Genomic DNA, 27,266 nt, shown 5'->3' with positions numbered 1-27,266 from the left:
CGACATGTGTTTTCTAATTTCCTTTGTTCTTTAACTCAGCCACATGGAGTCATTTAATCCTGGTCATCTCTAAATGGATTGTTGTCTGGAGGCGTTAAAATGAAACTGCTATTAAAGGTAACCCATTAGTGACAGGACATTGTACAAAACTGCTGTTAACATCTTCGTTGAATAACTCTTCTGAGTTTTCTTGAAATTGTTTCATCACTCAAAATGACTGGTTCAGGTTTTCATTCAGAACAGCCGTGGATGTGCAGGCGGGTGTCAGACAATAGTATTGTGAGTTCCAAGTGTGCGCTACCCCACAGATGTTCAAAATAAAAACCTTGACTTCTCACCAGTTATTTAAAACTGAAGAAAACCACTTGGTGAAACATCTTAAAGATAACTCAAACAAATCCACTTGCCTTTCTTTTTGATGCCATATTGTGCACATTCATAAAGGGTTAGGTTTGTAAAAAGAAATGTGACTCATTTCTTCAAATAAGTGTCCTTCCTGCACTGTTATGTTTCCACCGTGTAGAGAATCATACTGCTGAGATACTGTCCTCCTCAATAAACATTTAAGTGTAACATTATAACAGTTTCTTCCTGCCTTTTGCTTACACTGCAAGTATGCAGTGTAAGCAAAAGGAAGAATACATATTGTAACCAAAGCACACTTACTGGTCCTTGATGTACATACTGGATAGCCTGTCGCTATAAATGAAACACTTATGAGAAAGATTGTCAAAAGCAAAAGTGTTCATTATGCAGAATTTAAATAAGTGTACTTTATGCTCTTTTTTTATTTTTTGCAAAGTGAACGCCGATTTTGATATCTCTTGCCTGAGGTGTGTTGTCCTCCACTAGTGAGAAAAGATGTGATATATGAATGCGACTGCACATTTTATTGATGACTAGTACAGTTTGGAATCCCTTCATTAGCTGGTAGATGATCCAGAACAATACATGGATTCTTGGGAACATGTTTACTTTGCTGGTTGCAAAAAGTCAAATCATGTCATTGGAGAATAAATTGACCACGAGACATCTCACAACAACCACAGATGAAGGCTACTTCATGACAGAAATACGCGTTTTTGGTATGATTTCTTTTTATATTGTTTTCCTTGTTTTCGTTTTTTTGGTGGCATTATTTTCTACTGTCTATTGTCTCTAAACTGAGGAAATAGTCTTTACAGCAGCTGGTGAAACCCAGAGAAACTTCCTCTAAACTGCTCACTATTTTTGAATTTTTTATTTATATTTTTTTAAATTACTGCTTAATCATTTATGAAAAACATTGTTTTCGTATACATTTGTATAGGGGCCCCCTTCAGGAGCCAAAAAAGTTCAACCTGATATCATTAATGATAGGAAAAGCAGCGACTAGAAAGGATTTTAATGAAATAAAGTTCAACGTTAGGTTTTCAATCATAAATCATATTTGTTTGTTTATTTCACTCACACATGTTTCCCCCCATATTAACCCCAGGGGGTCCTGCCTTTCCAGTCTAAGAACCGTTGCCTTAAAATAAAGCACTGTTTACTTATTCCTTCTCATCACAGCTAATTGCCTCATTCTGGTCGGGGGTTATAAACATTGTTTTTTTTTGTTTTTTTCCTGATATTTTAGTCTAATATGATTTTGGAGGCAAGAAGAGGTGATACAATTGAACATTTTACAAAGTTGTATTATTATTATTATTGACGAAATAATCCTGGATTTAAAGAGCAAAAAAGTAATAAATAAATAACATTTTCTGTTATAGATTAATTTGTACTCCCTTAGATCATCATGTTACTGTTTTACTCTGGGACCCCATAGATTGATGCCAGAAAAGCACAAAAGCTGATTTTCCCCACTAAAAAGAACGTTTCATCCAGTTAGAATATTGCTACCTCTCTAATAGTTATCTCATTATTTCAAATATAAACCAACAACATGTTTGGTTAGCACAAAATCTTGAAACAAAAAGTCGTTCTTCTCAGGCTCCGTCCTCCATTACCATCAGTGTGCTGAGCTAAGGTGTCCCATTATTTATGTCTTTCAGTGATGAGCTGACAAGATGTTAGCTGCACAAGTACTACAGATTCCTGTCTTTGCACAGAGGCTAACCCCTCATGACGACATGTCTTTCAAATATTAGCCAATAACAGGTTAGCTTAGCTAAGCGCAAAGAAGTTAGTTGCTCTTGCCAGGTTAACTCTTCCCCTCATTTCTATCTCTGTGAAAAGATAAGCTGTAATATGTCTTTACAATGTGAAATATAACTTTGGGCTAAGCTAAGCTCATGTGTTTCAATCTTTCAAATATGTGAAACAGCTTAGTGTGGACTCCATATGATATGGTAATCAGTGGTTCTCAATTATTTTCTGTCATGTACCTTGCAATGTGGTGGGCAACTCTGTATGAGGCTAACAGTGCCTTTTCTATTTACTGATGCTCACATAATGACTGGCCTGTTGGATACCCTCTGTCAGGTCTGTACGCTTGCCTGTGTTCTTCTTCTACTGGGTTAAACAGGCAGGCTGTTGATTAGTTTGAGCACTGCTGCCACCTAGTGACTGGAGGCCAGCAGATGCTCAGGATCCTCCTCAGGCAGATGTTGATGAACATTTGTACCTTCATCGTTGTGGTCTTGGTTGTCCTTCAACTCTCTGCTTCGTACAGTAGTACTGGCTTGATGTTAGAGCTGAAGAGTCTGAGCTTGGTCTGCTGGCTGATTTCCAGATGACCTAACTGTCTATGACACTGCGTAAGTATGTAAAGGCTTTTATTTCCTCAAGTGTTGTTCCCTCCAGAGTCACTGGATCTCTGTGTGTTATGTCTTGAGGACTTTTGTTTTCCTTTTATGGATGGCGAGGCCTACTTGAGATGAGGTGTCTGCCAGTGTTTCTGTCAACACTGTCAAACGCCTTCTCATAGTCTATGAAATTAATGAAGAGTAGAGAGTTCCATTCCACTGATTGTTCAACTATGATATGGAGAGTTGCAATTTGTTCTACACAGGATCTGCTCTGCCAGAAGCCTGCTTACTGGTGTCTTAGCAATGGGTCCACAGCTTTCTTTATTCGTCCCAGCATAGTCCTGTAAAAGATCTTTCCTGGCACCGAGGGCAGCAAGATGCCCCTGTAGTTATGGCACTGAACAAGGTCTCCTTTCTTAGGGAGCTTGACCAGGTATCCTTCCTTCCAGTCTGGTGGAATTTTCTCCTTCTCCCAGATCTCCTCGAACAGTGGGTACAGCAACTCCACAGAAGCATCTATGTCTTCCCCCAGTGTCTCTTTTCTTCAAATGTTTGTTGATTTCTGTGTATTCTTTCTGTTCTTTTGCCTTTGTTGACCTTGTTCTGCTGTTATTAACCTCAGATTTCACCTCTCTAGGACCTTGCAGGGAGTTCCTGGTGTTATCCATTCTTTCTGCTGGCTCTTCTTTCATCCGAGCACTTCCTGGCAGGTTGTTGCTATGGCCTCTTTTATTTTTTCCCATATACCTGGTAACTCTTCCTCTTCACTGCTCAGTTCCTGTAAAGCTTGGAACCTGTTCTTTAGAGTAACCGTGTACTCCTCCCTTTTTCTCTGTGTCTTTCAAGAGACAGATGTTGTACTTCTGTCAGTTTGTAGTTGTTGGTGTCCAGTGCTTCTTCAGCTTCAGTGTGGCAACTAGGATGTGGTGATCTGATGCCATGTCAACTTCCCTCCTTGATCTTACATCCTGCAGTGATCTCCTAAATGTCCTATTTATACAGAAGTGGTCGATCTGGTTCTTGGTCACCCCGTCTGGTGATACCCATGTCACCTTGTGTATCCTCTTATGAGGGAAGACACTTCCTCCAATAACTAGGCTGTTCAGGGCACAGGTGTCCATGAACCTCTGTCCATTCTGACTCATTTCACTAAACCTTGCTTTCCCATCATTTTCGTGTTGAAATCCCCCATAAGGATGTTCATGTCTTTCATTTTAAGTTGTTCCAGGATGATCTGCAGTCTGTTGTTGAAGTTGTCTTTATGTTCATCATCACTGTTGTTTGTTGGAGCGTAGCACTGTGCTATGTTCAGATGGATCTTTTTTTTCTTGATTTTCAAGGAGGCTGTTATGATTCTTGGTCCGCGGAGTTCCCATCCAGTCAGTGCCTTCCGAGCTGTTTTTGATAGCAGCAGACCTACCCCCTCTGTGTGCAAGGCTTTATCTTCTTCATGTCCTGAGTAGAGTAAGAGCTCTCCTGTCCTCAGTCTTTGTTGTCCAGATTGAATCCACCTTGTTTCGCTAATTTCTAACAAGTCTAGGTTGTATCTCCTCATCGCTGCTGCTACTTGCATTGTCTCTATCTCATACATAGTCCTGACGTTCCAGGTTCCGATTCTAATATTCCTGTTTGAGAGAAGGGGCTTTGGCTCTGTGACTTCCGAAACTTTGCGGTTTTCATCGCCCAGCACCATACTTCTTATAGAAGAGCCTTTCTCTACTGGGATTAGAGTTTGTCTTTCTGCATATGTTTCACTAGCATGTATGTTTTTTACGAGTTGGGGTTGCTGGCCCCAATTCCAAGCTTCCCCCATTTCTGGGTTCGGGATTGTTTTGGGGATGGTCTGTTAGTCCCCTTCCTTAATCTCTAGTCCTCCAGGTAACGGATTACAGTCTCATTCGAAGTGAGACCAGACAGGTTTCGGGTCGTGTATAAGCTGCCTCAGCACGTCAAGCCCAGCCAACCCCTGCTACTGTGTAATGAAAGCTTCCCCAAGGGAAACATTTCATACCAGCAGCACGAGACAAGCAGGCTAGCTTAACACAAATATATTTCCAGTCTGTGTGCTAAACTAATTCATGTTAATTGTTAATTCTTATGTCTTTCAAATACAAGACAAAAAAGGTTATCCTAGCTCAGCAAAGAGACTCAAAAGAGGAAATTACTTTTCCCAGGCTAACTGTCCCATTGTATTTCCAGTCTTTGTGCTAAGCTAAGCAAACTTTTCAGATATCTCTTTCAAATATGAGCCAGCAACAGACTCATATTTAGACTCAAAAGACTTGGAGCAGGGAGTTACTTCTACCAGACTAGCTGTTCATAAATATACCAATCTGCCACAACATTAAAACCACTGACAGGAGAAGTAAATAACATTGATCATCTTGTGACAATCCAATGTTCTGCTGGGAAACTTTTGGACCTGACATACATGTGGATATTACTTAGACATATACCACCCACCTAGACCAAACCAGGCACCCCCACCCCATAGCAATGACACTCCTTTGGCAGCAGCCATCCCCAGCAGGATGTAGCCTGACACACACACAAAAACGCTTTAGGAACAACTAAAAAAAACATGAAGAATAGCACAAGGCAGAGGCAGCAGGGGACTGCTTCCATTCCACTGACTGGCAAGTGCTAGAGGCATGCAGTGAGGACTGGGGATCACAGGATGCCAGATCTATCTATCTATCTATCTATCTATCTATCTATCTATCTATCTATCTATCTACAACTGTTAGCAGACCTCGTGCTAAGCTAAACTTACATGTTGTTAGCTTAAAGGCTATCTGAAAGACACTGATGGCTGACTTATTGATCTTCTTATCTAAGTGTCCATCAGAAAACAAATGTTGAGGCATGTTTTACAAAATAAACCTTTAAAAGACAAAAATTTAAACTTTTTATGTTTAGCCCCGCCCCATATTTACTGTAGCCAATAGAAATAAAGCATGTCTGCAGCGTGATCAGCTGCTCTGTTTTTTTCCCCCTACAAATATAAACATCAGAAACTAAGAAAACCTGCGGAAACACCTCCTCCTCCTCTTCCTCCTCCTCCTCCTCCTCCTCTCACCAGCTGTTTCTACCCTCCTCCTCCGCTGCCTTTCAGACTCTCTTAGCCTTGGCCACACTAACAACCACCGGCACGACAGAGAAGGGGAAGCCTATCACGGAGGAGCGGGGACGAATTGAACGGAGCGCTCTGTGACTGACTGATGGAGGTCAAGGAGGGAGGGTCTGCTGTAAATCCTGGATGGGATGCTGCAGACTGAGAGACACTTTATTGCCCGGTGTTGTTGCTGAGAGGAGAGCAGACCTGATCGTGAGCATCTCTTCGGGAGAGGGCAAGTACACGCTTTAAAAATACTTTGATTTAGAAACATATTTGTCTTAAGTTCAGTTAGACTTAAAACTGAAGGCACACGGTATATAGGCTGCAGTCTGATGGAAACTTGTTGCTGTGTCTCTAACGTTTTAATTAAGACCCCCCCTTTTTAAAGCAAGTTTGTTGTGTAGGTAAGCAAAAATATGATCAACATTGATTTAGTGTTTGAAAAATGGGTTTGGACTTGGAGTCAAGGCATTTTGAGAATAATACATTTCCAAATACTCAGTAGGTTTCAGTTCAAGGGGCATTGGATACAAAACATTAAACACAGCCCCCTAAATCTAGCGTGTAATTATAGATATTGCATATAGATGTAATGTTTTAATGTATTCCCATGTAAACTGCACTGCTCCTATTAAAAAAACAACAATAATAATAATAATAATCAAGCTATATCTCATAAGACTTAAAACTTAAAAAACTATAAGAAAGAAATGTTTCAAAATTTGAATTGCCCATATATAATTAAAATATGTCAGATTAAAAAGTATAATCGTGCAGAAAACATGTAGGATCCTCTAAATGCTATTACGTATATTAACTGTTCCCTTACACTTTCCTTTATTTTTATTCAGTTGAGTGTACACTGTGTAGCAGTCCACAGAGACATTAATGCTGCAATTAAATAAAAGCGCCTTGCCTCCATCTGAATTGCAGAGACAGATAATGTAATATCTCTAATGAAGTTCTCATTCGTGATACCCTCTGTTGGCCATTAGGCTCCAAAGTGCCATTATGTCTGGTTTGGAGGTGTGCTCTCAATAATAAAGCTCAGCTAAAGGACACCTTTCATACAATGATTTTCAGAACAGACGTAAGGTTTACACAGATGAGCCTGTTTGGCCGTTAGGAATATGGTTAAGTGTATGTGCAGAAGTGAACCCTGATTATATTGACATCTCAAATGTTAGTACCATCTGTCCTATGTGTTATTACGGCTTTCTATGAAATCTCTCTCACACAGAGACTTAGACCTGCTTTTGTAAATGTGTTACCGCGCGCCACACTGAAACACTTTCCCCCTCGACAGTCCAGGTGTGATGGTGTGTTAGATTAATTTCAACTTTGCACACATCACTTGGAAGTGACTTCCCAAAGGCTGCAGTGTCTCATTTTGAAAGAAAAATGGAGAAGATGCCAAATTGCCTCCTGAATAAAAGATGGTTGTGGATGGTAGGGAGCATTGCCCTCAGGTTGAGGTTCCCCCGTATATTGTTAATCAATTCATTGGGTATTTATACTCGCAAGAGATACTGATAGTTTTTTAGTTATTTTTTTCAGTTATTTAATATGTTGTAGAGTTGAATCCTTCCCTGCGTTCCCCTGTGGATTATTCCATCTTTTTTATCATGTCTTTGGCAGATTACTTCTTGCAGGAGAGGTTTAGAAGGAGCTAATGTTTTATTGATAACTGTCTGACTCAATGTCTTGCCTGCACTTTACCTGAACAAATGAAGCCAGTTTCACTTTATCTTACCTTTATTTGGCCTATAATCATTTTTTTTATTTATTTTTTTATTTTTCAATTTCTAACGAGCTCACACTAGAGGTGTGTTACTGCATGTGAAGTATGAGGTGTCACTAATCAGAGCTTTCCTCATAATTGGTACCATGGCTTCGCACAGGCTGCTGATTGAGTTTATATTAGCATATTGGGTGTGAGTTTTTACAGCAGCACAAGGAAAACACATAATTTGCTGCTCTCTGACTGCTACTACTGTTACATATGGGCTTTCCTCTTCAAAGAGAAAATAACTCAGCCACTCGAAGATTCTTTCATTTCGCTGCTTGATTTGCTTCTAACATAAATAAAAAATTAAAAGAATGTTTTTTTTTTGTGTATATCTGTAACCTCTACAACATCCCAGTAATTGTATTTATTCCCAAATGCTGTTGGCTGCTTGTTAAAAAACTTGCATTAGGCGTTCTTAGATGGACTGAGAGTCAAAGTGGTGTTGAGATTGAATATTTTCTGCCATGATTTCAGCAGAGAGCTGATTATTCTGCAGCTGAAGATCCACATCATTCCCAGTGGCTGAAACTCATTCCTGCCTTTGCGTGAAAGTGATGAAAGATTAATTACAGGCCAGCTCGTAGCCTTATAAAACCTGGAGGGGTATTTCAAGGAGTGTTTATTTTCAAATTCTCTTCTCTTCTCTTCTCTTCTCTTCTCTTCTCTTCTCTTCTCTTCTCTTCTCTTCTCTTCTCTTCCCCTCTTATGGGGGCCGACAGGGCTAAGGATCTAATAGACCTGTCAAGTGCCTCCAGAGAGGAGTAACAGGAACGGGAGATTAGACAGCAGGAGAAGGAGATAAGAAAAAAAAAGAGCTGGTGGACATTATAGAAGGGAGATTTAGAAAACAGAGGCCATCAGATAGAAGGAGTGAAAGGTCAGCTCATTAGAAATATAAATAAATAAAAAACTGCTATGCAATTACAAGGGCCAGCGAGATACTAAAGGCTTAGCTTTTGCGGGGAAGATCACATAATCTAGGTTCACAATATCAAAAACCACAAAACACGACATTGGTGTCAAATCTAAGGCTTTGATTGAGGTCAAAAGCGGATTATTGCACAACATTTTCAATTTACTGCTGTTCTTCACATCCGTAATATGAGCTCCTATTTCAGTTTGTACCAGTACTGTACAAATGGGCAAGGACCATCCTTGTTTTATAATGAGAAACAAATAATGGACCGGAGGCACAGCCTGAGGCAGGAGAGGGGGCAGATGAAGTGATGTAAATCTAAGTTTGAATTAAAGAGCAGAATACACGATGACGAGTTACAGTGTTGCACAAGTAATAACTTCCGCAGCAACACCAAATGTAGTCATCTAATCTAATCTAGTCATTTACACGTGTCACATTCTTTGAATTTGTATCAGTTTTGTTTACCATGTTTGTATCCTCACAACCTTCTGTCCCCAAACACATCGCCTCAGTGGGTTTATTCTGAATATGCAACGCACGGCCTTGCTATCGTGTGCAGCCTTGTTTTGGTGCCACCTTTTCTGTGAGTGGTACACAAGCAATGTGAGGTTTTAATGAGCGACAGGGTAGAAGGAGATGCATCCCGGAAGCTGCTGTAGAGGATTTCACAGCTCTGTGCGCTGCTTGGACAACACAGTCTCATGAAATTTTGACCAGATGAGCTCAAACTTGTTCCGTCACTGTCTTATAACAGTCAAAACAAGTTTTGGTTATGGAGCATATAGGTTGGTGAAGTGAAACGGCCTTTCATGAGCTTAACGCATTACAGAAATGTAATGAGACAGGTTTTCACATCACCTCGGCGTTTACAGTTTAACACATCAGATTTTTTTTTAACTTTGCTTAATAGAATTTTACCTTCATAGCTTTCAGAGATGTCTGTTCGTCTTTGTGATGTATGTACGCACCAAGTGGCATTTATGGTGATGCATCAAAATCAATACTCAGAAAGTGTGAGAAAAAAAAATGGTGTGGACAGTAGCGTACATCCTTGAGGTCTATTCTCAGCCACGCGTGTCCTTACAGTGAAGCAGTTTAATAAAATCTGACCTTAAGAACCGCATCTTAGAAAATCAGCTGACATTTACAGCCATGAACCCTGGAACTCTGGTGGCTGTACTTACGCGTGTGCGTACATGGTTACGCAGCTTTGCTTCGATGGCTGTGTGAAAGTGAACCGATGTGAGCAGGGATCATTGCACCCTGTTCGAATAGGAAACCAATAAACTGATGTTACTGATGACCTTCCCGTTACAATAAAAAACAAAGCAAAACAAACAAAAAAAAACGTTGCAGAGGCTATTGAAATGTTTTTATTAAGTGGGGGTGGAGATAAATCAAAAAGATCTTAGAAGGTCATTTTGATTTCTCGGATTATGTGGGGTACACCCTGGACAGGTCTCCAGTCTATCACAGGGCTAACACAGAGAGACAGACAACCATTCACACCAACAGCCAATTTAGAATCACCAGTTAACCTAACCAGCATCTTTGGACAGTGGGAGGAAGCTGGAACAGAACCCACGCAGACACAGGGAGAACATGCAAACTCCACACAGAAAGGCCCAGTCGGCCCATGGATTTGAACAGAATTCTATATTTCACAAAGTATGTATCTGACACATTTATCTCAGATACTTTATACAATATTTATATATCTTTTATAGTTTTATGCTTGCCTCTATATAACTCACAATATAACTCATATGTCATACTCTCACACACTATATATATTGTATATATTGTATATTTACACTTTTTACACTATTTTTGTCTGCATTTTTTCAAATCCGGTTAAATACTTTCTTCAATTGTTCACCTTTTTATCTAGTTTATCTCTCTACACATGCTTTATTATTTTTGTTGTGAGGTTGTTTTAGCAGAGAAACAGTTCCAGCCTCCTGGTGCCAAAAGTTTTACTTAAACACTTAAAAAGTCATACTATTTAGAACTGAAAATAATGATTATCTTTTACTCTGTAATCCATTTTTTAATTAGTGGATTTGACTTTAAAATAATACAATAAAAGTAATGCTAATAATACTAAAAAACAAACAAACAAACAGATGGTCCCAAAGATGTACATCATGTAAGAAAAAAGTCTGCATTACAAATTAATTTATCAACCAATAGTCAACATATGTCCTGGTCAATGTTGCAGCACTTCTTTTTATTGTTTTTGACTGTTCATTTATGTGTCTTGTGATTTTCCGCGGTTTTCTGTCTGCAGCTTTTATATCCTCTCTGTTTGTTTTAGTTTTTACTCTCTTTTTAAGCTGCTGCTATTAGCCACTGGACTATTTGCAGAAGGCCACTTTAGTGGGCACTCCATCAAGCGTTGAAACAAGGTTCTCCATCCAAGTGTGGTCCCTGCAGTTCAGTCCTGCACGCTGCTGCCCCCTGTAGCAATTGCAATGACCCCTACCACGATAATAATGTTTCTGTGCCACTTCCCATCAAGTCCTCCACCGACTCAAATCAATACCTAACCGTGTGAAATCAATACATTTGCCACAAGTTGTAATGTGCTTTGGCCATTGGTGCAAGGGATAGTTTATTGATTTGTTAAGCTCAGTCTATGTCAGATAAGTGTTGATTAGCAATGCAGATCACAGGACAAGGTCAGAGATGGGCGAGTGAGGCTCCTGTTGGTGTGGACGGTGATCAGGTTGCAAATATCTAAGGGAATTTATCCATGGCCTCGGGACTGATGAGAAAGTTAACCGAGAGGCTGCGAACCCATGGTCTGTTTCAATTACCTATTGCTGATAAATATTTTATCCAGCTTTTCTGCATTCTATCATACAACCTGGTTGTTCGAGTGTATCAGGAGAGCGATTGAGTGATAAAAGGGGAGAAGAAAAGTTCTCAAGTATCCTGATCGTGTCTCCTCTCGGTTGGAACACATGAACCGTCAGCAGCAGGTTATTCATCGTGAGGTTGAAACACACGCTTGGACCACAGAAGATGCATTTTTAATGACAGAGTCTTAAATTAACTGCTTATCCTCACTTATTTTCACTCTCTTTTTTTTTTTTTTGCCTTCTTATCTTCAAAGCCAGCTCACACGTTTATGTTTATGCTAGTTCTCTCAGTCTCAGCAGGTGTCTGTCTGGAACAGGATCGAGATCGGGTTGTACAAGAGACGCTGTTTTTCTGTAGCAGAGACGTCCCCAGGCATTGGATTTGGCTTTTGATTTTAAAAACAAACAAACATATATGCAGATAAATTATCCACAGAAATCTGTTTCAAACACTTTTAAAATTTATTCACGCTTGGTTTCATGAGTATCAAGCTCTTCCCCATGCAGGCTTCAAATGCTTTTGTAGGTGTTTGTAGTTTATTTCTTTATAGAGATTATAAGCTTCAATATGACACTCAGGATGAAATCAAAAAATATTCAGTTTTTCATGGGGAATAAAAGACAGCTTCAAACTTCTCCATCCTTCATTTGTATACTCAATCCATAGACTGTATATAAATATGGAGTTTGCAGTACAGTCCGAGAGTGGAGCCATGCGGAGCTGCGTTATTGATGACCAGTACAAAGAAATGATGGATTATACACTGTGCTTACTTATTTATTTATTTTATTTTTTCCAACTCTCACGCTTCATGGAGCAGTTGGCAGGCAACTTGTAGTGGTCATGAGGTCACATCCTGTTTCTATAGCGTCAAATAAGAAACTAAAACTAAACTTATCAGAAGAATGGACTCTTGATTATGCATCAGTATTATATTACCTAAAATGACCTATACCGCAGCCAGCCACCAGGTGGGGCTCTACTTACTTTGGCTTCACTTTTGAGGAGTAGTTTCACTGTCTATAGGGATGGGCAACCTAAATGATGGAGGGGGCCACAATTTTTCATCGACACTACCTGAGGGCCACATAACCACTTACTGTTATTTTTTTATTTATTTTTTAAATTAATTTGTGCATTTTTACACTAAGAAAGAGTTGAACATTTTCCCTGTATACCCACTCTACCTCACCACTACCAGCAGTGGGCACTGGTAAAAAGTCGCTGTTGTTTGCGTACTTTTGATTTGAGGTCCGCTACGATAGCAGCCCTTGCAGCTTCAGTATACTTCTCGTATTTAGCTTTGTGCAACGTGTTGTAGCGGCAACTTAAATTGAAATCTTTCATGGCAGATAGCGTCTCAAAGCAGACTAAGCACAGGTTTGCCTTTACATTCTGTTAATAGATAACATTCTTTCATCTGAAAGACACGATTTTCTCGATCAAGCTTTCTCTCTCCTCTGCTCTTAGCCATGGCTCAACATCTCTTCTTCACTGGTAGAGAAGACCGGTGGAAGCGTGTGCGAGGCGGCGTTTGCATTAGAGGCGCCTCCTAGTGGCCAACTGTGTAATTACAACTGATTCAGTGCCGCTGAAGATACAGTATTATAATTTTCAAAAATTAATCTTTTCAAAAATTAAGGGCCACGTCGAGTAAGGTCGCGGGCCCGCTGGCCACCAGTTGCCCATCCCTGGTCTATCTTTATACAGTCTATGGCTCAGACACTCTGTACATATGTACATTAAAATGCGGATAAATCCAAAATTGCTGTCAAGATTAAGCTCCTGAACAGTGTGAGTGTCGATTTGCACGTTAGAGCATGCGCCTTCTGATTTTTCATCAGTCAATGCGTCAAATTGAATTAAATCAAGTATTCACCAGAAATCGACACAGAGTGCAGCCAGTACAGTTATAGACAGCAGTGGTGGTGGAAGTTTACTGTGCCCACAGAGCACATGAGCCAAAAAAGTTTCCTTACACTGCACGGGTGCAGTGGTGTTTCTCCCACTGACCTTGCTCATAGGCTCCCACTTTAATTGGGATGACTCCTAAATAATCTTTTTTTTTTTTTTTTTTCATGCTTTGGGAAAGTAAACGAATAGAATATTGAAAAAAAAAAAAAAAAAGATGGATAATTGACCATGCATACCTGACCTTGTTAAAAATTTTATACAGGAAAAATACATTTTAGGTTGCAGGGCAATTTTTAGTTGCAGTAATATGAGAAGTTTGAGAGCAAGGCTGAGCGGATGATAGATTATAGATAAGCTTTTATGCGCACGACTCCTTTACTGGCAGCGTAAGTCTCCCCATCATTGCTTGCCACCAGAACCGCATGGAGAAACCATGCAGTAGTATTCTGATAACTAATGGAAACATAAAATCTTACGGAAAGAACCGAGTGTGTGAAACCAACCTGCTGTGTGGGTTCACAGCTTCAAGCACTGCAGAGCTTTACAAACTCCGTCACGCTAACAGCTGTTTCTCAGTTCATGAATTTGAGTTACTTCCTTCCCGCTGAACTTTTACGGCACCAGAGTCCAAAAAGAACCTGCAGAGATCTAAGAGATTTCTCATCTCTGTCCCAGTCAGTGGTTTAAACTGAATCAGGTGAACTTGACTGTGTGTATACAGGTAGGGTATAGTGTTTGTATCCATGACCCGTGTACTGAGTGTCTCTAATGTGATACCAAAGACAGATAGATAACCTTTCCTTTTATTTTCCTCTGTTAGAGCTTTTGTTGGATCTATTGTGAACGCCTGAATCGAATGCACAGTGGGCCATGAAGGGTCAAGGGGTAATTATAATTTTCTTCCTCTCTTTGTTCCATCAATTTCAGCCTGACCATGTTCACTGGAGCGAGATCATGACTTTACTCAACGAGTCAGACAAGACCTCCTCTCCCTCCTTCCCTCTCTCCTCCCTCGAGAGCAATTTCTCCGTCTTTGTCAGCCATGACCCCTCGTACTCCCTCGTATCTTTCCCCACCGCCTCGTCCTCCTTGCTGACATCTTCCAACTGCACCACTTCTCCGCCGCCCTCATCTCCGCCGTACAACTTCTACGCGGTGCTGCTAGTCCTCCTGATCTTCTGCGTGGTGTTCGGCAACGTGCTGGTGTGCGTGGCCGTGTCTCGGGAGCGGGCTCTTCAGACCACCACCAACTACCTCATTGTCTCCCTGGCCGTGTCCGACCTGCTGCTGGCCACTCTGGTCATGCCCTGGGGCGTCTATCTGGAGGTACGTCTGTACAGATTCTGCCCGTCTTTGTTTTTACTGTATTATTTATTGTGCTTCTGAAGGCTCAGAACTGAAAACAGTGGAGAACACACCCTCAGATCCACAGGGAGCTAAACATGGATGGAAAAGTTTCTCTTCAAGATTACAGTATTTGCCAAAGCTGCAAATGCAAAACATACACAGAACCCTCGCATTTCAGAACTAGATATCTAATCAACTAGATAATCAGTTTAAGATTTAAACACACCTTTCTCAACAAGATTATTCAAGATTCCATTTATTTCTGACATATTAGACACAAAATTATCAGAGAATTAATTTATATTAAAAACCATTCCCGCAAATTAAACAGTTTTATAGTGCTTTATAGTTCCAAATGTCATGTTATCCAGTAATTTCTCATTTTTGACCAATTGTCCAAAACTCAAACATGTTCAGTTAAATGTCACTTAAGACTAAGGAAAGCGTTGAATTGTCACTTTTGCATTTGCTTATTCAATGTGGCATTTAATTTGGAATATGCAAATCGATAAACACTGCATACTGCAGACTTATTGAACAAAAAACAATATCAATGATAATCAATAATCTGTGTTTGTGATTTTGTGTGTGAGTGTAAAATCAATATGTAAATGCATTTTTTTTTTCTTGTATTTGACATTCAAATGCTGGTGGCCTGTAACGTTTTGTGGTGTTGAGGTATGGAGATGCAGGTCCCAAACGCAGGACACACACCAGGGGGCGAGGCAGGATGAAATAAAAATATTCACTTTAATGTGACTTGCTTTGATGGAAAAAAAAAAAAAAAAAAAAGTGCTGCAGTCAAGTCAGGTAAGGAGTTCAACGAGAGGTACTCCAAGATAAAGTAGTTGAACAAAAGTCAGGCAGAAATCCAAAAAGATGTCAAGACGTGAGAATATGACTTGAAACTGAGGGGAGCACGGGTATGGAAAAACACAACCAAAACATGCAGACAGAACACAGACGAACTGACAGAGCAGGCGACTTGACAAAGAACAAAGGCAAAGGCAGGACTATATATACACATGGGCAGAGGGGTGAAACTAATGAGGGCGGAGCACACAAGGAGAAACCAATCCAACAATCAAAGCAGGAAAACGGAGGAAGTAACACAAGACAAGAAACACCAAGGAAGAACACAAAGAAACTAAACAGGAGGTACCAAAAATACAAGATCATGACATAGTCTACATTAAACACAATTGGATATTAAGTATACCCTATTGAAAAGAGGAAGTTTGTACCATCCTGGTCAACATGAATGCAACTGAAACAGAATTCCAGTGCAATACTCTGGCCAATTAGACAAACTGAGTCCCAGAAGTACAGCGTGTCGGTCAGACATTCAGTTTGCGTTTGTCTTTGTTGAAGGTGGTGGGCGAGTGGCGCTTCAGTCTCATCCACTGTGACATCCTGCTCACCCTGGACGTCATGATGTGCACCGCCAGTATCCTCAACCTCTGCGCCATCAGCATCGACAGGTGGATTAAAGCTTAAAACATTTTTATTACATTTCCTGACGTGTCTTCATTGAACTCAAACACTGCTGTTCATCATCTTATTTTCTCGTCTCCATTTTTTCCCTCTAACCTTGATCTTAATAACAGGCTAAACAAAGAGTATGGTTTACGCATGTCCTCTAAAAACTTTTTTGACGTGTCCAACATGCAGCTGTCACTGAGCAGCAGGACAGAAACCCCTGAGCTGCTGTCATCTGTTTATCCAGCGGGTTGTGACAGGGTTTCACATTTACAATGCCCTCTACAGTCATTAGTGTCTGTTTTGTTTTATCCGGAACAAGGAGACCTTGTTTGATGAGTCGCCATTCCACCTTTACACCCTCTTCATAGGACCGGAGGAAGTTGACCGGACACCCAGCGGGCAGGTCGTCTGCAGCTGTGTCCTGATTCCTCGGACAGAGTGACATATTGAGGCTACACCAGAACCGACTGGTTTAAATTGGGGCAATAACGAAGGACAGGGTCTTAATTGCCTTGAAGCTGCAGACGATAAAATATGTACTGCAGTCATAAAGCTATCTGTGCTTAATGCCCCAGCAACTTGGAATGAAACAGTGACAGGAAGACTAGAGCTGAATGTACATGCTTAAATTTAAAGGTGCTTCATGTTCCGTATGAAATGTATCTAGTAAAGTTGTTGCATTTACTGCAGTTATTGTGTGATCACAAGTGTAGACTTTGTTTGCTGTTGGACCCAAATGCAGACCCAAAGGCAGAGCAACAGTTTATTTAACTAACACAAGGGGAGACAGGGCATGGGCACCTGAGACCCGAGCGTAAGGCTGTGTCTCAGGCATGGACGGAGGGAGACGCTCAGGGAGGTCAGGCAGGGGAGGAGGTGTGTCTAGAGATCTGGGAGCTGGGCCGATGAAGGAATCTGATGAGGCAGTAGGTGTAGCTACAAAGGCTGAGGCATTGACAGGGAACCGCAGGAGAACAAGGATTTGACAGAATACTGACAGAACAGTAAATGCAAAGGGAAATGGCCGGAACTCGGACCAACTGCATGAGCAGAGTCAACGTCCAGGCACGGTGGAGGCGGCAGAACAGAATAATTTGTGCTGCTGTGCGGCCGCTGAGGCGCCATTCGAACATACCTTAGACTTAGACGTTTTGTTTGTTAGTCAAGCATACATCAACAATGTACACTGACAATAATAATGAAATAAACTACTCCATATGCACTTCGCTGAGGAGATTTAATTCCTGTGTGGCTTAGTGGTGGCTTGCCTTACAGTAGCTGTAGTTGAAAGAAATCAGAAACTATTTTGAAAATGCAAATCTGTTCTTAAAATGCCAGATTTTGTTATTTACAACTGAAGTTCACAGCGTCAAACCGTTCAAACAGCCTGCAGTATAATGGTGCAGCAGAGATATGTACTCTTTCTGCGAGAGATTTGTCGATCCCAAAGGCAAGACTTTATTTTTGTCAGGGGGCCCACTTATTCCTGTTAAAGGACCAGATTGAGCCCACAGAAGGCCATTTGTCTCCCTCTGAGTGGAAGTATTTGACAATAATATGACATAACGAATGTCAAGAGACAGCTCTGTTGAAGTCAATACCATCCCTTTGTCCCCTGGAAGTGGCTTCAAACCAAAATATGTTACAAGATTCGAATTTAAAACTATAGACAAAGAAAGTTCTGCAAGTAATTATCTTGCAAGAATGGCTGCATCTTTCCTGCTGGACTCCTTCACGTCCCTGATTGACTTTTCTGCAAGAATATTTAGTTGTTTCTCAACACTACACGTGACAGAATAAGAGACCCGTAACAACCAAGAGTGGAAACTGAATGCGCTGAAAACCAATTTCCATTTGTGGATTCTTTTAACAACTCTTGGGTGATTTCTCTGCGACCCTCTGCCCACAGTCGGGATTACAGCTGCTCAGTCAAGGATGGCCACACCTGCAGTTGGAGCAGATGACACTAATCGGTTTTGACATGCCGGCAGTTGTGTGTTTTATATCCCGTGAGGCTGTGAAACAAGCAGTGACATCTTTTATCTGTCTGAGGGTCTGATCTTACTTGTAAATATGTGGGAGCGTGTCCATTTAATTAAGCCTGTGGATGCATCAATATGTGTTTGCTGTATATCGACATGTGTGTTCAAATGCAGACACCGTGAGCGAGCGCGTGAGAGGCATGCTAATGTGCCGCGTTTTCTTTGCAGGTACACAGCGGTGGCCATGCCGCTGCTCTACAACACCAGATACAGTTCCAGGAGGAGGGTGGCAGTGATGATTTCTGTGGTGTGGTTCCTTTCTTTTGCCATCTCCTGCCCTTTACTGTTTGGACTGAACAATACCGGTAACAGCGCCATCTGATACTTCCTCTCAAGTTACTCCTCACTCACTAGCCTAGGTGTTAGTTAGTTCCATCCAGCCCAGAGAGTGCCTCATTGAAATTCAGTCACACATCCCTAGAAAATAGATGGTACTCAAAGCATGGAGCTGTAGTGTGCACTTCAGGGCTGTGCACCATGGAAATGTATTTGTGCCATGCATTCCCCACAAATGACTAACTGCGCACTGCCCTGCAGTTTGTAGTCCTGCTGGCAGATCTGCTGAAACATCTGCTGCTCGTCAACAGAAGGGAATCCGTGTCGGAATTTACTTGGTCTCATCTAGTCAATGTACTGACCGTGATGGTTGCATTGAAGTGAGTCGTGTCACATGGGAAATGCTGTTGTTTCTCTTAGCTGAGTCAGTGTCTCTTTGACATGATACATTCGGAGCCAGTGAATAAATAATAAGGTAGGAACAGCAGAAATAATCCGCATGTGCTTTGCAGTCATTGCAAAATGAATCAGATATGTGCAGTTTTGATGTCACATGATACTTACTCTGTACTACTTCTGAGCTGCTATCTCCATGATAATGGGGAAAAATGCAGCGACAAATAAAGGGCCAACAGATGTGGCATAAAACTCCCGAAAAAGGACAAAGTTGGATTCTCAACAGTCTTAGAGTTTAATGGATACATTTTTTAAACAAACAAATCTTAAGCCTCCTTGGCTCTTTTCCTTGATAAGACTAGTTTTCCTCCTAATTTCCTTAGATGAGTGCATTGATATTCCAAAAAGTAACTTAGAAAAGCATGAGATATATTATTTCAGGATTTCTTACTTTTTTTTTCACATGTTTCATTTCCTGAGAAGACTGCAGTGAGATATGGAAAATGAAGACAAAAACGACCCCGGCAAACCTATGAGTTTATATAGATAATAATTATTAATTATTATTAAATCAACATCAAAATATTGGGCTGGAAACACAAGTACAAACAGAATCAGAACATGGAAACAAAAACCCAGAAGATTCTACATGTAAATGCATGTGGTTTGTAGCCCAACCTCTATCAGATGGTGAGGAGGGATTGAGTCCATCAGGTCATCAGTCTACATGTTGTTTGTAGTGAAATAAGTTAAAAACAATTAAAAAAATGAATCGAAATTTCATCAAATACAAGAAATGTCAGGAAAGCAGAGATAGATAACTTCTCTCTTTGACAACGATTGGCAACAACAGCAACAACAACACAACCCGAAGAGCTTACCACTCAGTCGTTTGTGCCCTGGAGTCTGATAAAACACATCAAACTCTTTCTTCAGTGTCTATTGGCAGCCTCAAATATTATATGAACAGTACTGTGAATGGCATCAAGCTCACTGGAACATTCTGACTTTTGAGTTGTTTTTTCGAAAACCCACAGCATCCTTGACACATTTGTTTACACCATTGATCCGTTATCAATCACCACTTGTCCTCTGGAGGAGGCTGGAGCCAACTCAGGGCTAACACCTACGGCACAGGCAGAACATGTAAACACACATAAACAACCCAGGATCTCCCTGAGGTGAGGCCTCAGTGCTAACCGCCACACCACTGTATCAACCTCAGCAGACGCTTCCGCCAACACGTCTTTTAAACCTCAGTTTCCTCATAGCAGCTCCCCAGTCGCACATTACAAAGTGTCCTATTCTCTTTCACTAAAGAGACCTGCAGGACCAAGAATGTAGAAGACACTGTGAGGAAAGCCTATTTGGCTTCAACACTACTGCTGATTCAAAGATGCCAATTTTGAAAATGAAAATGAAGATTTGTTTTATTGTTATAACTTAACTGTTTGTTTTAATCATCATGCAGCCTCATCATCTAAGATGTAATATAAAATGGAAGAGATGCGTCACTAATGGAGCTTCAAATCAATTTCATTTCATCTCATGTATCTGCCCAGTCAAGAAAACATTAGCACGTATTAAAAGAAAAAGTCCATTAACAACAGGCATGCAGAGCATTTGGGAACGTTTGCATTTTGATGTTCCGATCGAGTAAAAGGTGATGCCCCGCAAACTGGACGGTGCACATAATCCTCGATTCAGCTGTTCATCGTTTAAAAGTGGCAGGAGTGAAGGAGCCCAGCAGATAACCTCTGCTTTAATGAAGGCGGCTCTGAGGAGGGCCTTACACTTTGAATGCGCTCGCGCCTACTGATCTCAAAGGAAACCACTTGAGAATAAGTAGGAAACACGAAGTAATATGAGAGTTGACATCCAGCAGTTTGAGATGTGGGCCCAAACACAGCAAGATACCGAGTGATGTAAGACAAACTGTGAATCATATTTCAGTGTCATCAGTAATGGGTTGCTCACAGATTACAACACTGGCACTGTTTGTATGGATTTTTCCTGTGCCAGCGCTGGCGCTCAAATGATCAAGTTACATCATCGCTGTCTTATGAATGAATACGGTCCATTTACAAATGTGTGTATAATGAAACTGGCACAAAATCAGGATACCACTTGTTGAGTTTCAGTTCTAGTTTTTTTTATGTCCTCCAAAAAAAAGAAGGTAACATGAAACTAAAACCGGGGGGTTAGCTTAGCTTAACAGCATAAGGAGTGGAAGCAAAAGTAAAACTGCCCTTTGCAGCTGCACTTTTAAAGGTTAATGACTGCCATGCTTTCTATTGTTTACCTAGGTTCAGCTGTTTTTCTTGCCTATGTGCAGTTCTGTAATAATTCTCTACATAAGGCTCAAACAAGTACTAGATAACTTATATCCTGGTGTTCCGCATTTCCTTGCTTCTGACTTTACCTTTAATAGAAGGATGGGAGAGTTATCATAATCTCACCATGACCAGAAATTGCATAAGCATACTTTTAATTAAAATATTCGTTCTTTGCATTTTGCTCATCTCTGCATTAGCGAACCGTGAAGGCACCACGTGCAGCTTTGCAGACCCGGCCTTCGTCGTGTACTCGTCTGTGGCCTCCTTCTACGTTCCCTTCATCGTGACATTGCTGGTGTATGCGCAGATCTGCCTGGTGCTGCGCAAGCGAGGCAGACGCACGGCCCCGCCGCGCAGACACGGCCTGCTCACGCAGGTTGGGGCCGAGGCAGGAGAAGGCCATCGACACCGGAAGGTAGAGTCCATAACTCTATAATGGGACGATAATGTTTTGATGTTAACTAAGGTCTTAAAAATTTTAAAATGTCAAAGTGTGAAAATATTTGTATTAAAGTTTGGTTTTAGATTAATGTTTGCGCTGCTGTCATATCATATTCAAAATGAGCTACGTAGTTTCCTGGAGATATTGTTTCCTCACAAAACATCAGACATCAACTCAATATTTGAAGCACTTTCCTTCCAGCCTTCTTTGCAGTAGCTTTCCTTTTCACTGTGCTCTGCTTCTTCCCCTTCCAGAATAAGTGTACACAACCAGAGGATGTAAAGTTGTGCACTCTGATCCTGAGGCCTGCCACTGCGGCTCCGCAACGCAAGAAAATGGTGAGTGTCATAACCAACATGAGCGCTCAGTCTGAATTAGCTCTCTCTTTGCTGGTCTCTGCAACTATTCTCTGCTTGTAGCTTCTTCTTCTTCTTCTTCTGTTTATAAGTGACCCTCTTCCTTACTTGTGCCTTCTATACAAGCTGCCACATCTTTGTTTTCCCCCCCAATGCTGTCCTCCCTCATCAAACTGCTTCCCCCCTCTCTGTGTTCCAGACCCTGGTGAAGGAGGCCGTGGTTCACCCCCTTGAAGTGGAGCCAGGTCGGTTCCTGCCGCAGACTGAGCAGAGCCTGCCTCCTCCCCCTGCTCCTCCTGCTCCGCAGCCCTCTTCCCACTCGGGACGAGCCCGGATCTCCCTGTCCATCTCTGTCGGACCTGCCCCTATCATTCCTTCAACAGTGGCGCGATCGGCCTTGACGCCGCGTCCGCCCACCCTCGAGGATGGCATGAGGGGCCGTGAGGGATGGAGGGAGCGCAGCGGAGGCAGGGAGAAATGGGGCGTGACCAAGGAGAGGGTGAGAGGGAGGCTGTCACAGCAGAAGGAGCGGAAGGCCACGCAGATGCTTGCTATTGTGCTCGGTGAGCTGAGGGCATGCAGACTAATCAACAGCATGTTTGAACCTTGTATTCAATACACTTGTAGCTTGTCTCACTGTGTGTATCGAACTATGAATAGCAGCATTCATTTAGAAGAGATGGAGACGTAGAAGAAATAGTTAGACATTGTGGAAAATTTGCTTTCTGTCTGACTGTTAATTGTCAGTTGTTATTAGCTTCATGAGCTGACAGTTGTCTCCTGCTACCAGCCGGAGACAATTAAGTTAAAAACAGCAACGGGAATCTATTCAAAATCCACCTCCCAATGCCTCTAAAAGTCACTAATTAACAAATTATATATCATTATTTTCCTCTATAATTAATTAACAGGCAAGTTATTTTGATCTTCTCATTTAGATTCTCAGTCAGGAAGTCAATCAGAGTGCAGTATCTATGGAAAACCAGTCTAATCATATTTGTTCAGATCTTTCTTTGGGCTTGACATAAGGATGGAAAGAATCCAGGATAAAAAAAGCAGAAAATCCAGTTGAAAATATGTTAAAGGGGAACTACTGTTTTTTACAACCTTGACCTACAGACCCCGTCCGCAACGGTTGGCTTGTTTACCTGTACCTAACAGGTAATTCCGGACTCAACAGGGAATAGCACTAGTGTATCATAACAAAATATTGGTGAAATGAACAAGTTTCGCAGCAGATAATACATTATTTAGAGGCTGTGTTTCGGTACCCCAGTCGCGTGGATGGATATGGATATACGCTGATCGAATTATCTCCTGAACGAGTTCAAATAACACAAAAGTTATATGGGTGAGTAAACAATCGTATTTTATGCCAGAAATAAGGTCCAGGTTGTGAAAAACAGTAGTTCCCCTTTAAGATTAAGTTTCCTACATGTGATATTTAGTTGTTTAAACTGGAAGACAATAGTCTTTTTTGTAGATTGAAGGTTTTCAAAGCTTTACTTCTTTCCGTTAGAGACACAATGTTGAGTTTTGACATCCACAACAGCAGTTTTTCCGCTTTTCTGCATTTTTTGATTACTTGTATTTTTTTTCTTGCAACCCTCATCTGTTTTGTGATTAACTTGACACGGCAACTGGTATTGCTGACGTTCTCTGTCTAGCTGTCAGTCTATCTACCTATTTCAGCAGTTTCGTGACGCATGTGTGTAAGAATACAAATGCGGCGGAAATCTCGGAAAATTGATTAATTCCTGCGTAAAGTGTGCCCCACGCTGCTGTCCCTTAATCCTTGTCATCTCTTTCTTTCTCTCCAAGGTGTGTTCATTATCTGCTGGCTGCCTTTCTTCCTCACCCACGTCCTGAAGGCCCACTGCAGGAGCTGTTGCATCTCGCCCTCGCTGTACAGCGCCGTCACCTGGCTGGGCTACCTCAACAGCGCCGTCAACCCCGTCATCTACACCACTTTCAACATTGAATTCCGCAAAGCCTTCATCAAGATCCTGCACTGCTAGGCCGGGAAAAGAGGAAGCGTCAGCTGTCAAGGCAAACAAAGGCTTTGTGATCTGAGGCGACAGGAAGAAGAAAACAGTGGAGAGAAAGAGCCCGGTGATAGTTTTCATAAACAGGAAAAGGGGGATTTGGTGATAGACTGGACAAATGATAAGTGATCCAAGCTTTTAGGAGAACTGAATGTAAACAGTGGCTCAGATACAGAAAGACAGAAAACATAGCACACAAAGGGAATGACAGCAGGCAAGAAAGAAACTACCAGACCATCACAAAAAAAGATAGAGGTAGACAGCAGCTTCAAGAGACACAAACAAGTAGGAGATATTTTTAGGAGACAAGACATGCCCTGTGTTGTGTACATATGTTCTGTAAAGGAGGAGGTGTGAGGACTGGGAGTCTCTCCAGCGCAAACTGACTCACAGCCTCTACATATGTGAGACTCCCTGATACGTGACTGTTTTTCCAATTTAAAGGAGCACTCGGCTCGTGTCACAGTTTCACTATCGTATACCTGCTTCTAATTTTGACAAATGGCTTCTCGTTGTCCGGTCGCAGGTTCTCGTCATTCTCAGAGGACCGGAATAAGTGGAGGCAAAGAGAAGGAGTCCAACTCAAAAGTTTGTTTTGCTCTCACGACCAAGAGTTGATCTTTTTACATACTTTTTCTTTGAGAACTCACAAAATTTACTTTAGGCTAGAATTACTGATTTAGTGGCTGAGTGCCCATGAGATTTCAGCAGATGACTTTCATCCAATTAAATGTGTACATTTCTTCATTTTGTGCTTTAAATGTGCAATAATGTCAAATACTGTGCTGTAAATAATAATTTTACCTGTTTAGGACATGGATTGTACAATCCCTTATTGACAATAATAAATACTCTCTTTTATTACCTACTGTATCATAATGAAATGAATGTCCATCTTTATTTGTTCCAAAGGAGATTTTTTATTTTCCCCAAGGTGCATTGTTTAGAGTGAAATAAACTAAAATAATTAGAAAAGAATAAATAGACATATCTACAAAGTACCACTGAGGCAGTAATATGAGCCACAGTGACTGTGGTAAATTATATTTGAGCAGCTGGTTTTCACACAGCACTCTATGTGTACACTGAGGATTTTGGACGTGTTTTTTTTTTTTTAATACTGGAATTTCAAGCATGTCTTGGTGTGTGTCTGTAACTATCCATTGCCAACAAATTTAGACAAGTTGTGTCAAATGTTCAAAAGATTCCTTTGTTAACTTTTTTCATGCTATTGCTTCCAAGCAGTTACCTCCTGTGCTAAAACACTGCAGTTCCTGATATGGCCACTTGAGGCTCCCCGTTAAAAGTCGGTAGATCGGTGGTGCCCTAATAGGCTGCTATCTGTTTGCCTTGGCGTCACCCGGCTTCCTCTGCTCCACCCAGTCCATCTCTTGGTCCAGTTTTGGATTAGCATCGAGTTAGGTGGAGTCAGGCGCTGCCAAGATGGCTGGAGCCACCACACTAAGCTTCACAATCAGTAAGTCCATGAGACGCGTCATCGAGGGTTCGTCCACTTTTATGTACCCTCCAGGCCTAAAACACACACAGCTCCAAATACCAACTGCCCATAGAATGATTTTCCCATCAACAACACCTTACAATATATAAGACTTTCAGTTAGATCCAATTTGTTTTGGTAAATGTGTTAATTTGCTTCCTTGCTTGGAGTTACAAGAGAGGGTCTGTCACCTTAAAGGTAAAGAAAGCAGCTGGCTTACCATCATCCCTTAAGTCCACCAATTCCCATGTTTAACCATTTAATTCAGATAAAAACTGAAGTTAAAAAAAAAAAAGTGTTATGTGTTTGGTGTATTTCTAAATTATCTGTTGGTCTTCATTGAATTACACGTTAATCATGTAGGCTATTTTTTTTCTTTTATGAAGCTGCCAGAGGGTTTTTTGTAGCCATTTTCCAAATAGTTTGACACATTTGTTGTTCTTTTTACCATGCGGGAGTCATCATCAGTGTCAGAAAGCATTGGAATCTCTTTCCTATAAATTGGCAGCTGACATGTAGATTTTTCTGTATCAGCTGCTTGCAATAATGACAGCAGCATCACTCTCCCAGTCTAACTTCACCCAGACTGTCAGACTGCTACCTTAAATCCCCCTACAATTATTTCAGTAGAATGTAGTACAGTTCAGCCTTGTTGAAAGGGTTGTAGTTTGCCAAATTCTGTCAAAACTAGTTGAAGACGAAGTCACAGGAGGAGAAGGGAAAACCTTAAATGTAAGTGAGTTATTACAGAAAAAGTCAATCTCCCAAATGCCAGAAAGTTTTACAGTGACTGAGAAAGAGATTTAAGTTTGACTCAGTGTCTGAGCCACTTTCAGTTTAATGACAGTAACGCTGCTGTCCTGTCAGTACACACCCACCGATGTGTCTCTGCGCAGGAAAAAATGACAATATTAAGCCGCAAACTCTGCTGTACCTCAAGAGCTGCCGTTCCTTTCTTTCCATCTCTGACTGATACCACAGGGAGGGGAAGCTGGAAGCTGTGTCTGTCTGACAAGCGCCGATTGGTGTGAGTTGCCAGTCAGCTTGATTGGAATAAACGACGACTCTGACGCCTCCCTTCATGTGGGAGCAAATGAAGGCTTGATTAATGCATTCAGTCGGTCAGTCTCTTGAGCAGGTGGGAAGGATGCGGGTGCCACACACAAGTCACGAACAACAGACGAAAGAAAAGCTTCAGCGCTGGCGCAGGTGTGTTTGTGTTGTTGATTATGCAGAGAAAACAAAATGAGAACGACAACAGCTCAGAAAGCTTGAGCCAACACAGCCACAATAAATGGAAAACGGTGACATTTTACAGAAACAAGTGAAAATGTTGGTTGTACGGAAGTTTCAATTATTCTGTTTATGTGATAACAACGTGGGTATAGAATTCAGTTCAGTATGACAGTGTAGTCAAGATTAATGCATCTCAACTCAGCTCATCTCATACTTTCAGCTGAATGAATTGGCACAAAGTTGATAAGGATGAATCCTATTGACTTTCCATCTAGCACCACTTGAAGTTTTACCCTTTGGTTTTCAGTGAAATGTCTCAATGAGTGTTAACATGTACTTACCAGGAAACTCATGCTAAATTATAAAAAACAATTTTTTATCCAAATACCTGCAAGACTTATGGCAATCCCATCAATTTTAAATGTGCTTTGTGTATAACGCTAGCCTTCGGGGCACACTTACACATAAAAAGA

The 27,266-nt window shown here is 41.2% G+C and overlaps 1 protein-coding gene across 1 annotated transcript; it reads left to right on the top strand.

Annotated features, from left to right (window-relative positions):
- The first annotated feature begins 13,935 nt into the window (after positions 1–13,935).
- Positions 13,936–26,348, top strand: drd2l (dopamine receptor D2 like). Its single transcript, XM_084556556.1, has 7 exons — positions 13,936–14,663; positions 16,056–16,165; positions 18,377–18,513; positions 21,414–21,631; positions 21,913–21,996; positions 22,214–22,577; positions 23,836–26,348. Exons 1-7 carry the CDS (start codon positions 14,208–14,210, stop codon positions 24,030–24,032), a joined length of 1,566 nt encoding a protein of 521 aa, XP_084412682.1. The 5' UTR covers positions 13,936–14,207; the 3' UTR covers positions 24,033–26,348.
- The last annotated feature ends 918 nt before the right edge of the window (positions 26,349–27,266 follow it).

This window comes from Chelon labrosus (assembly GCF_963514085.1).
Source record: "Chelon labrosus genome assembly, chromosome: 12".
Taxonomy (NCBI): Eukaryota; Metazoa; Chordata; class Actinopteri; order Mugiliformes; family Mugilidae; genus Chelon; species Chelon labrosus.
The sequence above is the reverse complement of the archived record's forward strand: the minus strand, read 5'-3'. Positions and strand labels throughout refer to the sequence as shown.

Excerpts from the sequence above, each read along its gene's own strand:
- drd2l (XM_084556556.1), top strand. The coding sequence starts at position 14,208 with ATGAAGGGTCAAGGGGTAATTATAATTTTCTTCCTCTCTTTGTTCCAT. Across the intron at positions 16,166-18,376 it reads TGCGCCATCAGCATCGACAG|GTACACAGCGGTGGCCATGC; the intron begins GTGGATTAAAGC and ends TTTTCTTTGCAG. Across the intron at positions 21,632-21,912 it reads AAGGCCATCGACACCGGAAG|AATAAGTGTACACAACCAGA; the intron begins GTAGAGTCCATA and ends TTCCCCTTCCAG.